The sequence below is a fragment of the Schistocerca gregaria genome, chromosome 4, assembly GCF_023897955.1.
Source record: "Schistocerca gregaria isolate iqSchGreg1 chromosome 4, iqSchGreg1.2, whole genome shotgun sequence".
NCBI classification, from domain to species: Eukaryota; Metazoa; Arthropoda; class Insecta; order Orthoptera; family Acrididae; genus Schistocerca; species Schistocerca gregaria.
In genome coordinates, this window is record NC_064923.1 from 766085651 (window position 1) to 766099279 (window position 13629).

A 13629-nucleotide genomic window follows, 5' to 3' on the forward strand; every position below is an offset into this window, starting at 1 on the left:
AAAAATGACTTATTAACTGCCTCAGAGTACGCTGTAATTAAAACATTTAGCTATTCTGGATTTGGAACACTGTGACTGTCTTGTTAAAGGTTTTAGGAATTACTGCAACCAATTGCTGCTTTTCCTTCAATTTTTATTTATTCATGACCAGTTTCAAATCGCCGGCGATTCATCATCATATGGTACAATTTAGTTTGGAGTACTGTGGGGGTCATTCATTGTTTTTATTCTTGTGGCTGACACTGCTCTGGAAAACATAATGTATTCTTTCCGTATCGTTAAATGTCAAATGAAACGGGCACTTTTCCACCGATGGCGACTCCCTCATACTTTACAAAATATAATCAAACCACACCCTTTGGTTTGTTTATATTTTGTAAAGCATGTGGGAGCTGCCATCAGTGGAAAAGGTACAGATGTTTCATCAAGCGAGCAGTTCTATATGACTGTTAAGTACAGAGCTATTATATCAGCATACTCTGAAAGGAATCTAGTTTGTGTACAATCTGGACCAGAGGACTTGCCTTTGTTAAATGAGTTAAGATGCTTTGCAAAACCATGGATATCTACTTCTAAGTTACTCATGTTGACAACAGTTCCATGATTCAAATTGTGGAATATTTACTTCGCCTTTGTTGGCAAAAGAATTTTGAAAATCTATACTTGTAACTTCACTTTTGTGGAACTATCATCAGTAACATTACCACTGCTAATGCACAGTGAAGGTATCAACTGTGCCTTGCCGCTATTGTGCTTCGCATATGACCAAAATCTATTTGGATATTCTGCCATATGTTACGACAGAATTTTGTTGTGGAAATTATAAAAAGCATCTTGCATTGAAGATTATGCTAACTATTGAGCTTCTGTAAAATTTTGCCAAGCTTGGGGATTTTGTATTCTTTTAAATTTGGCATGTTTCTTTTTTCATTGCTTATACAACAGTGTTCTGACCTGTTTTGTGTACCTTAGAGGGTCAGTATTATTTCTTATTAATTAATTTGGTCTAAATCTCTCCATTGCTGTTGATACTATTTCTCTGAATTTAAGCCAAATCTGGTCTACACTTTCATAGTTAGTTTGAAAGAAATGGACGCTGTCTCTTAGGAAGGCACCAAGCAAATTTTTATCTGCTTTTTTTTTATATACATACATATTTTTTGTTTATTTTTGGTGGGATTGGATGTTACAGTATTCACTTTCACAACAGTGATCTTGTGGTCGCCAAACCCTGTCTCTGTCATAACGTTCTCTGTTTGCTTGTGATTATTTGTTGCTAAAAGACTGAATATGTTTTTGAAATCATTTACACTTCAAGTGGGTTCCTGTACTAATAGTCCAAAATAATTTTTGGAGAAATCATTGAGTATGATTTTGGATGACCTACCACCAACTTTAAATGTATTTTCAACAAGATACCAAGGGTAGATTGAATTCACCACCAAAGATGATTGTATGACTTGAGTACCTATTTGAAATGAAACTCAGGTTTCCTTTGAACGGTTCAGCAAGTGTATCATCTTCAATCAGGAGGTAAGTAAAAGGTACCAATTATTAATTTATTTCAGTTGTCAAATATAACTTCTACCAATCCATAGTAACTCATACGAACTATCTACTTCTAACAGCAACAAACTTGCCACCATCAACTGTAACATTACCTATCCTTTCTGAACATGGCTACATCCTTCGTAAAAATTTTGGATTACGTTATCTCCATGTTTAGTCAGGTTTTAGTACCTATAAAGATTTGTGCTTCAGTGCTTTCTATTAGCACCTGGAGCTCTGGTTCTTTCTAAACACAGCTACGACAATATCTATGGTTTCTAGGTCACACCTTGTTCAGTGTTTGACCTTCTCTCTTTAAGACAGGTACCCTTTTTTGTCTTTCCTGGGACCCTTTAATTTAGAAAACTGTCCAGTTCATTCCACACAGCCCCCGTTACCTGTGCAGTCACATCCTGTGTATAGTGGACTCCTGACCTATTATATGGGACCCAATATCCCACCATCCAACCACAAGCTGAGGAATCTGCAGCCAACACAGTCGCACAAGCATCTGAACCTCTGATTTGGGCCCTCCACCCTGCTCTGTACAAAAGATCAACAATTGGTCCTGTTTGCCTTCACCTTACAACCAAGGTTAGCAGTCTTCACCACTTCAGCTAGGCACCCAAAACCAGAGAGAATTTCTTCCAATCTAAAGTAGCAAGCATCATTATGAGGCACCACCTGCAGCAGGCTGCATCTTATGCTCTTCAAGGCATTTAGAAGGACACATTCTACATCCTGGATGATGCTTCCATTATGCACAGAGTGCACACTGGATTCCTTCAACCCTATGGGGGTCCATTACGTGCCTAGAATTGGAGCTCCTATCTACCAATAATCCCACCCTCTGTGACTGCCCGAGTCTCGTAGGCTGAGAGGCTTCCTCTATACTATTCTGCTTCAATAGTATTTAAAATAAACTGGAAAAGATGTTGTGACATTCACAATTTTCTGAAAAAGCACTCTGGATTATTTTTGACAACTTTTTATAACTGATGGAAGTAGGTACAGAGTGGACAGTCTGGACTCAAAGGGTGCACCCATACCTCTTTTGCTTTCTCCTTTTCAATAACCACATTTTTAGCATGAATGAACTACTACTATTGGTCTTCAGATGATGCCGAGAATATCATTTTTGCCTCATACACTGCAAGTAATCCATTTAACTCACAACGAGAACAGCTGCAACCAGACGAGAAGTGAGATGCCTGCACAACCAGTGAGCAGTCTTATGTCAAGCGGCAAGGCTGCAGTGTTCAGGTAACAAAGTTCCCAATGAACAATGAGATGCAATGTACCAGCACTGAGCAGAAGTGTGGCTGCAGCATGAAAGTACCCCAAGTCTTGGCTCTAGTCAAAGTTTTCACCTAAAACTCATACCCCTACATAGTGAAGTACCACAGCTGATTGGATTCAATTGTTTTCCTTCCTTCTTTATTCTGGTTGGTAAATTTTTGCCAGCCAGCATGCAGATATGTTAGAGTAGCCCAGTTCTTCAATAATAGTCATCACACTGCCTTTACTGAAATATAATTGGTGATGCAAATCATCTCTCATTATCCAGTAGCTGTCACAGGTGATTTGATCAACATGCTGGACGTCATGTGATGGTACAAGTTGCTGGCTGCCCACTCAGCATTACGTCAGCTAACTGTGTGTGCCATTCAGTTTCTCTACAGCGACAAACCCATTGGCTAACTGTGCTGATGTCCACCATACCAACTCCATACAATTTCTTCAGCATTTCACAAATGTGTTTGGATGTTTCACCTTCTGCAGAAAGGAATATACATATACCAAAGTGACCAGTTTCTAAATTGGTACAGTATTGCAGTCTGTTGATGTAAAACTTGGAGTGGACTGCACAAAGTTAGCAGAAGTGTACCAAATCAATGGTTACTACCTTCCCAACTTAATGAAAGAGGGAAAAAAATAAAAGGCGTTACTTTCTGACTGGCTCTTGAACTACTCATGTTATGAGACATCAGCCATGTCACAAAATAAGGCTTTCAAGAACTGAATGCCTGGGCAGCTGCATATAGCATTTATGATGAAATGTATACACATATTGTTCACCACTGAAATGATAATGTATGTGAAATGAGATTAGACTGAGCCTCTAGGTTAAAGGTTCCTTGCAGCTGGTACACAGAGAGAACAGGTTTATTTCTAATCTATGTAAAGCAAAAACAGGATACAGGAGTTCCATTATAGTTAACTGTTAAAAAAAACAATAGAATTAATTTCTGAAACTTTTTCTGAAACTTATATTCTACTAATATCATTCCTTTTATCCCACACATCTTACTATTCAATTTGATTGATAAACAAATAATATACATATAGCAACTGGAGCAGTCTCCTTTCATGAATGTCCACTAGCACTGTTTTAGACACAGTGCATTAAGATTTCTACAAATCCTATTCAGCTAAGAATATTAGGTAATTGTATTAATTTGTTGTGCAGATTATGCACATACATATAGTCTGTGTTACCTGAGAGCTTAGGGAGTGTTTAAGGTATGAAAGCACCAGCTGGTTTGGTCCTGGCCCCACAAGAGCCTGCTGTAGAATACAGTCTGCAAGGTTATAAACATCACCACTTACACCACGAGGGAGAATCTGAAAGAAAAATGAAATATTTTTATTTTAAATTGTAATATACTGAGCAAAGCAATTTAGTGCAAACTAATTTACTTCCAGATATCAACTGGAAGCCCACATTCTTTTTTGGCCTTCATAATGATATAAAAATCTGAACCACCCATTACAACCATACTTTCAACAAACCCATACTCTATTAGACTAATTCAACAGACTGCAAACAGAAGCCACAAAAAGCAAGTAAATTTGAAGAAGAAGGAAAAAATCTGACACGGACAGGATGAGACCCAGACAATAGTTGACATGATAGATTGCTCTCTACGTCAGATAGTTGTTCACAGTTTGGCTCAGTAAAGGCCAAATTTTGGAATGATACAATACAGATACATCATAAGTAAGTAAATAATAAATGTCATCATAATTTTAACACTATTCGCAGCTCTCTATGATTGCCTACATTATTTAATATATGGATATATCATTTCAGAAGGACATTCTTAAAGTTATGTCATTAGTTAGTGTATTGTTTGTAGATTTGGGATCACTATCAAGTTGGATTAAACAAGAAGACAGAAAAGATGCAAATAAAAGTTGCAAGATTTGACACAGGTTAGGGTAGTCTGTGTGAGTGTGTTACTGAAACACCCAACAAACTGCAGCATAAAACATTGCAAGATTAGAAAGATTTTGTGTGTCACAGACAGCCTTACTCTAAAAATTTCAAGAGCCCACATTAAAACCAAATCAAGAAAGAAGCTATTTTCTCTTACATACTTCTCCTGTAATGATCATGACATTAAAAGCAGAGCACTTTGGGCTAATACTGATAGATATTGATGCTTTCTTCCCAGGGACAATCGGTGAATTGAATTGCAAAGTTACATTATGTAGTCTGCATCTCAGACTGTACATTGTCTTGCAAAGTACATATGTACTTGTAAAATGTTCATAACTCTGTTCTTATTACAAATTCAACTAATGTGAGTTGCTGACATGGATAAAAAAATTAATCTGACAGACATTAAATTTGCAGGGATTCAAAGCCACAAGAGCAGAAAGTTCCACCATACAATGAATTTAAAAGAATGAAAATCATGGTTAGTCTCACAGCTTCTACCAAAGGCACTACACTAAAGAATTCTTATTTCCTTCAGCATCTTGTAACAAAAAATCCATTCAGTTGTTCTCCTCATCTCCTCTAGCAACATAGACCAGGTCATTGCTGTGGTGACAGTGCTCACACACACCACAATTGATAATCCATGCTCGAAACATTCATAGCACATCAGCAGTACGGGTTGATAGTACAAACTATGGCAAAGTCTGCCAGGGGCTGCAGCTACCAATCCGTGGGAATCGCATGTGTGGATGACAATTAGTTGATACCTCGTTAAATACCAGAGCACTGAGTTGCGGAGTATCATTCTCTTCAGAGTGACAAATCATGTACAGTCTCCAGTTACTACTGAGCCTACAAGATGCAGTGTTCATTGGCCGTCACCAAGATTTAGGGCACTGTAGGCATCACAGGCCAGTTCTGGACTCTTCATAGGCATAATTCCCAGGCCCAGTAATAAGACTTTAATATTTTACAGGACTTGTAATAATTTCAAATATCTAATTGTGCTGGATGTTTCACATGAAGAAGCATCATTTAAGTTGAGTATTTATTCACATTTAATAAATATCATTCTATTACTAATTACTGGGAATCTTTCTGACTGAAGATAGCCTAAGCCGTCGTCCTGCATTCCCAACAATCACCCCCATAAGACTCCAAGGGTTCACCACCCATCCATAGGAAGAACTAGTGCTCATCTTGGGTCAAAGAACTTTAAAGGAGATACATTTAACAGCCAGTAATGAACAAGACATCAGCATAATGAAGACCAATTGCCACATCAACATCCAATTTAAGCCAGAACTAAGTCGGCAGTTCATATCATGGCTACCTCTGCAGAACTTTTGGGACTATGTCCCCACAAATTTTGCCAGTCATTTTCCACATCACGATTGTCTCACTGTTGAAGATGTTCTACCATGTTTCTCTCTAAATATTTTCTGCATGACACCCATCAATAAGAAACTCCCAGCTGAGATACTAAACTGGACAAACCAAGAACAGTACATCATCTCCTCTGCACAAACAAGCAACAGCTACTTCACTATTGTGACATCTTTTGCAATGGCATGACGCAATACATATCTGCAGTAGAAGCACCAGACCATGTGCACAACCAAAAGTGCCCGCAAACCCCAGAGCATAATAACTGGGGAAAAGAGGAAGGAAGATTAGGGTTTAATGCCCCATCAACATCGAGGTCATTAGAGACAGAGTAAAAGCTCAGATAGTTTCATTGAAGAGGAAGTAAATCGACCATGCCATTTCACAGGATGATGATGAAAATATTTTGTGGGTGCAGGTCTTTAGAGCCTGCTCGAAAATGTAATGAGACGGTGGAGAGGAAGATCATAAAAGTACTTTAATCAGAACTGCGAATAAAAACGTAAAAGAAAGCTTGAAAACTTGGCCACATACAAAACAATGAAAATTATGTTGGCTGATCTAATACACAATAACAAATAGAAAAAGGTGTGGAAAGCATTATATGAATACAGGATATACATGCAGCTGGCTGATATTGGAATAAAAGTGGAAGAGCCAGCCACTCTGCAACACACTAAAATCTTAGACCAGAGTCCACATACATAAAAAAAAGTAAATGCTTGACCACACTAATCTTGTTGTCAGATAAAATAGAGGACAGATCTCCATCTAAATCTGCTTCTGTCCACTTGTCACTTTCAATGTAAATCTAGTACAGTAATCCCTTGAAGCTTCATGCATCACCCTTTTTAGAGCCAAATGTGTTAATTTACAATTTCTCTATCTATAGCCCTGTGCACTATTTACATATATTGTGCAGTAGTTGGCATTTCTTTAGAAGTTTATTTACTGAGAGTGTGTATTACAGCATTGTAAACTCTTCTACTACATAGGCTTCATATCATACATTAAACTTTGTAATTGGCCGATTGTAGAGAGATATTTTCTCCTTCTACATAAATGTTAGATACAATTTTCAGAAACTAGTAGCTTGGATGCCTAGATATGTATTACAGTTCAAGTTCACCAAGGAAATATAATGTGCCTTACTACCGACAGGTAATAGTATAGCACATGGAAACATATTGTTTAACACAGGAAAACACACGTGGGTCATTCCATGTCAAGTGACCTAAATTTAGACAAGCTCCCCACTCGACCATCTCCAATGTTGATGAAATTTTTAAAGGATGTACATATAGACCTTATATGAAGCACTGCCAAATTACAGCTACATAAGTAGTATGGTGGGGCCAATGTCCACCTTTTCGTAAAGGCTCATTTTTTGATATTCCGACTGAAATGAATAAATGTTCAACTTTGTTTTACCATTGCTCAGGATCTGAGAGACCTGTCGTGCTGAAACTTTGTGATCCTGTTCAACTTTTGGGTTCAATAGCTTGCCCCCCCCCCCCCCCCCCATGAAGCATGGACCTTGCCGTTGATGGGGAGGCTTGCGTGCCTCAGTGATACAGATGGCCGTACCGCAGGTGCAACCACAAAGGAGGGGTATCTGTTGAGAGGCCAGACAAACGTGTGGTTCCTGAAGAGGGGCAGCAGCCTTTTCAGTAGTTGCAGGGGCAACAGTCTGGATGATTGACTGATCTGGCCTTGTAACATTAACCAAACAGCCTTGCTGTTGTGGTACTGCGAACGGCTGAAAGCAAGGGGAAACTACAGCCGTAATTATTCCCGAGGGCATGCAGCTTTACTGTATGGTTAAATGATGACGGCATCTTGGGTAAAATATTCCGGAGGTAAAATAGTCCCCCATTCGGATATCCAGATCGGGACTACTCAAGAGGACGTCATTATCAGGAGAAAGAAAACTGGTGTTCTACGGATTGGAGTATGGAATGTCACAGCACTTAATCGGGCAGGTAGGTTAGAAAATTTAAAAAGGGAAATGGGGAGGTTAAAGTTAGATATAGTGGGTATTAGTGAAGTTCGGTGGCAGGAGGACAAGACTTCTGGTCAGGTTAATACAGGGTTATAAATACACAATCAAATAGAGGAAATGCTGGAGTAGGTTTAATAATGAATAATAAAATAAGAGTGCAGGTAACCTACTACAAACAGCATAGTGAACGCATTATTGTGGCCATCATAGACACAAATCCCAAGCCTACTACAGTAGTACAAGTTGATATGCCAACTAGCTCTGGAGATGAAGAAGAGATTGATGAAATGTATGATGACATAAAAGAAATTATTCAGATAGTAAAAGGAGGCAAAAATTTAATAGTCATGGGCGACTGGAAAAGGAAAAAGAAGAGAAGGAAACATAGTAGGTGAATATGGATTGGGAGTAAGAAATGAAAGAGGAAGCCACCTGGTAGAATTTTGCACAGAGCATGACTTAATCATAGCTAACACTTTGTTCAAGAATCATAAAAGAAGGTTGTATGCATAGAAGAAGCGTGGAAATACTGGAAGGTTTCATATAGATTATACAACGATAAGACAGAGATGTAGGAACCAGGTTTTAAATTGTAAGACATTTCCAGGGGCAGATGTGGACTCTGACCACAATCTATTGGTTATGAACTGCAGATTAAAACTGAAGAAACTGCAAAAAGGTGGCAATGTAAGGAGATGGGACATGGATAAACTGAAAGAACCAGAGGTTGTTCAGTGTTTCAGGGAGAGCATAAGGGAACTATTGACAGGAATGGAGGCAAGAAATACAGTAGAAGGAGGATGGGTAGCTTTGAGGGATGAAGGAGTGAAGGCAACAGTGGATCAAGTAGGTAAAAAGACGAGGGCTGGTAGAAATTCTTGGGTAACAGAAAAAATATTGAATTTAATTGATGAAAGGAGAAAATATAAAAATGCAGTAAATGAAGCAGGCAAAATGGAATACAAACGTCTCAAAAATGAGATAGACAGGAAGTGCAAAATGGCTAAGCAGGGATGGCTAGAGGACAAATGTAAGGATGTAGAGGCATGGCATATATCACTATGCGTAAGATAGATACTGCCTACAGGAAAATTACAGAGATCTTCAGAGAAAAGAGAACCACTTGTATGAATATCAAGAGCTCAGATGGAAACCCAGTTCTCAGCAAAGAGGGGAATGCAGAAAGGTAGAAGGAGTATATAGAGGGTCTATACAAGGGCAATGTACTTCAGGACAATATTATGGAAATGGAAGACGATGTAGGCGAAGATGAAACGGGAGATATGATGCATGGAGAGTTTGATAGAGCACTGAAAGACCTAAGTCGAAAAAAGGACCCGGGCGTAGACAACATTCCATTAGAACTACTGACAGCCTTGGAGAGCCAGTCCTGACAAAACTCTACCATCTGCGGAGCAAGATGTATAAGACAGGCGAAATTCCCTCAGACGTCAAGAAGAATATAATAATTCCAATCCCAAAGAAAGCAGGTGTTGACAGATGTGAAAATTACCAAACTATCAGTTTAATAAGTCACAGCTGCAAAATGCCAACGCGAATTCTTTACAGATGAATCGAAAAACTGGTAGAAGCCGACCTCGGGGAAGATCAGTTTGGATTCTGTAGAAATATTGGAACACGTGAGGCAATACTGACCCTACGACTTATCTTAGAAGATAGATTAAGGGAAGGCAAACCTACGTTTCTAGCATTTGTAGACTTAGAGAAAGCTTTTGACAATGTTGACTAGAATACTCTTTCAAATTCTGAAGGTGGCATGGGTAAAAAACAGGGAGCAAAAGGCTATTTACAATTTGTACAGAAACCAGATGGCAGTCATAAGAGTCGAGGGGCATGAAAGGGAAGCAGTGGTTGGGAAGGGAGTGAGACAGGGTTGTAGTCTCTCCCTGATGTTATTCAATCTGTATATTGAGCAAGCAGTGAAGGAAACAAAAGAAAAATTAGGAGCAGGTATGTAAGTCCATGGAGAAGAAATAAAAATTTTGAGGTTCGCCGATGACATTGTAATTCTGTCAGAGACAGCAAAGGACTTGGAAGAGCAGTTGAACGGAATGGATAGTGTCTTGAAAGGAGAATATAAGATGAACATCAACGAGGATAATGGAATGTAGTCGAATTAAGTCGGGTGATGCTGAGGGAATTAGATTAGGAAATGAGACACTTAAAGTAGTAATTTGGGGAGCAAAATAACTGATTATGGTTGAAGTAGAGAGGATGTAAACTGTAGAGTGGCAATGGCAAGGAAAGTGTTTCTGAAGAAGAGAAATTTGTTAACATCTAGTATAGATTTAAGTGTCAGGAAGTCATTTCTGAAAGTATTTGTATGAAGTGTAGCCTTGTATGGAAGTGAAATGTGGACGATAAATAGTTTAGACAAGAAGAGAATAGAAGTTTTTGAAATATGGTGCTACAGAAGAATGGTGAAGATTAGGTAGGTAGATCACATAACTAATGAGGAGGTATTGACTAGAATTAGGGAGAAGAGAAATTTGTGGCACAACTTGACTAGAAGAAGGGATCGATTGTTAGGACATGTTGTGAGGAGGAATACCAATTTAGTATTGGAGGGCAGCATGGAGGGTAAAAATCGTAGAGTGAGACCAAGAGGTGAATACACTAAGCAGATTCACAAGGATGTAGGCTGCAGTAGAAACTGGGAGATGAAGAAGCTCGCACAAGATAGAGTAGCGCGGAGAGCTGAATCAAATCAGTCTCTGGACTGAAGACCACAACAACAACAACAGCTTAGTAGTAGTACAGAAGGTCAAACAATGTAAATTCATCATAGTGTGCTATCAAAGTGGCTCATAAATCTTGTCATACCAAATGATGGCTATACTTTATTGCTTTGTATCTACTGAAAGAGTAATTTTCTGAAGCTAGTACTTTAGTTATCTGCAGCCTGCCAGCATGTCATTAAACTCTGCAAGTGGCACCCAGACTGTTCAAATAATAACTGAGTTACTGAAGTTCAAAGTGTGCTAAAAAATTTAATCAGTCAATTTTGGCTCACTTTCAAAAGGTAATATCTCAAAAGGGATCACTCAAATTTGATTGTTCTCGGCACCACTGAAAAGAGCTCACCTTGTTTGATCAGAAAAAGTTGTTTATATTTTGTAGACTTTGCATTTACGAACAAATAAACTTATGTTTTCATTATATTACATTTCTCGACATTGTGGCTTAAATGAATAGGCTAAATGATCAACTTTGATTTACCATTACTCAGGATCTGAGAGACCTGTCATGCTGAAACTTTGTGATCCTGTTCAACTTCTTGGCTACAGTATCTTAGATGTAAAACAAAAGGTCAAACTATGGTAAATTCATCATAGTGGCCTATAAATCTTGTCGTACCAAATAAACCTACATTTATCTTACATTAAATGATATATGTGCCAGTCATACTCTTTATGGTACCCAAGCCAAATACTTCAGTTATTATTAATTCATTTGCTGAAATTTGTTACTAATAGCAATTACTGTTGATTCTATCAAGCTATAATGTCAGCCCATTCTTGTTGCTGATGGAGCTGGAATGACAGAAGTAATGTGTTGGTTTGGAATCCGACAAGCATCTCCCCTAGCTGGCCAATAGAATGAATGTGCAGGTCCATTGGGGTGCATGAAACTGACCAAAACACCAGAAACTTCAGACACATTACCAATCAACCATTTTCCATCATATATACAGGCAAAGTATTGGGCCGGTTGTAAGGCTGTAATATTTCTGAATGGAACTGTTGCTTGACTTTGGTCAACATTTGCCACAAAAGAATTTGTATCATTGGATACTCTTCTAATACAAACTTGCTTTTCATTTAGTGGCACAAAATGGTGATTCTCTCTTGTGCCTGATACTGTGCAGCCATTTTTGACACTTGCTCTCTGCTCAGTTTTTAATGTTTGAATTTCTTCTTTTGAAACAAAGTGAATTGGATTCCTCTGACATTCTTTCTACAGTATTTAAACAAATCAGTTGGTGTCAAAATCTGGTCCTCAGTTGGTCTTTGATGGCTTGCTCTTGCTGCCAGGCGCTTCACAGTTCCTCCAATTCCATCACATGGAGATTTTCCATCACTTGCAGTAAAAAGTTCCATTCACCTGAGATTCCAAAGTCATTTTGATGGTGGCAGAGATTCAGAAAATTTTTGAAGTTTTTGAACTGCACTGCTGACCCACCACTGAAGTATTAAATGTATGTGATTTTTCCAAGGAGACACTTCAGATCTTCTATTAATTTCATTATAAAAGCATGTACAGTGATTGCATCATGTTTCAGGCTGCCGCTTATTATACAGTAGCTGATGCTGCTGATGTCCAAATTATTTCTGAAGTACAACAAATGGGTGTAAAGTTGCTTGTCTGTTATTCCAGCGAAAACTTTGAGCTACAGCCTGGACAATGAAGGAATAATTTTCAGCTAAGTCCATTAATATGATCAGTTCAGTTGGCTTATAGCTTTCTTATATGCATTTTAAATGCTTGCACTGGTGTTTAGCAACATAATGAGGAGTGGTAAGTTTGTCAATTTTTGAAATCAGATCTTCAATAAAATCCTCGGTGGTCATCTACTTGGTTTCTAATGTATATCTATCAGTGTGCACCCACTGTTTGAACTCAATCGTAACATTTGGACCACTGTCTTCAAAACTACTTTCTAAAAACTGTTACAGTAGTTCTTTTCCTGGACTGATTTCACAGCGATGAAGCATGCAATCTTTGGATTCCAAATCACACACTGTTTTATCAATCAAACTCTTATAATCTTCTTTAATTAAAGTGCTTGCAAGCATCACTTTCACATTTAGGTGTAAAGTGCAAACACAGACTGAGTGGGTTCGTGCAGCACACACTGTGATGCACCATTTTGGCCTCAAGTCGCAAAATTTGGAAAATCCAATTTCAGGCCCATGCTGAAATCGATATGCAGCAAACATTTCTTTCAAATTATTCAGAATAAGGTATTTTTGCATCAAAACTTTCTTTCCTTCTATTGTAATTGATACACAGTCTTTTTTTTTTACTTGGGCAAATGCACTTAAATTCTTCATTCTGAAAAAAATGTTACCACTCTTGAAGTCTTCTTGCCACATTTGTTCTCACCATTTTCTGCTTGGAATTTCCTACCTGCTTTCACCATCGTCTCTGAAACACCAATCTCTTGCATTGTCTCTTTTATTGTCCAGCTTTGTAGTACTAATGTCAGTATTTGCAATTTTTCATGCTGCCTTGACAATTACAACTTCTCTTTCAATTCTTTAATCAGCTGCTTATAATCTTCACAATCATGACATGTCTTGCCTGTACTAGGTGTTTGAAGATCTTTTGGTGCGAATCCTCCAGCAGCAGCAATGTTATTCACAATTGCCTCTTGAACTTCAATTCTTTTTCATTTTGCGTAACCTTTCACATCCCTTTTTGATACTCTCTGAAATTTTAGAGG

At 38.3% G+C, this 13629-nt stretch overlaps 1 protein-coding gene across 1 annotated transcript in view; it reads right to left on the reverse strand.

Moving 5' to 3' along the window:
- The window catches only part of LOC126365818 (mediator of RNA polymerase II transcription subunit 24), a 133906-nt gene that overhangs the window by 118379 nt on the left and 1898 nt on the right, over positions 1-13629 (reverse strand). Inside the window, exon 2 of the mRNA XM_050008414.1 lies at positions 4048-4173. Within this exon, the coding sequence (XP_049864371.1) occupies positions 4048-4173 (126 nt within the window). The remainder of the gene's footprint in view (positions 1-4047; positions 4174-13629) is intronic.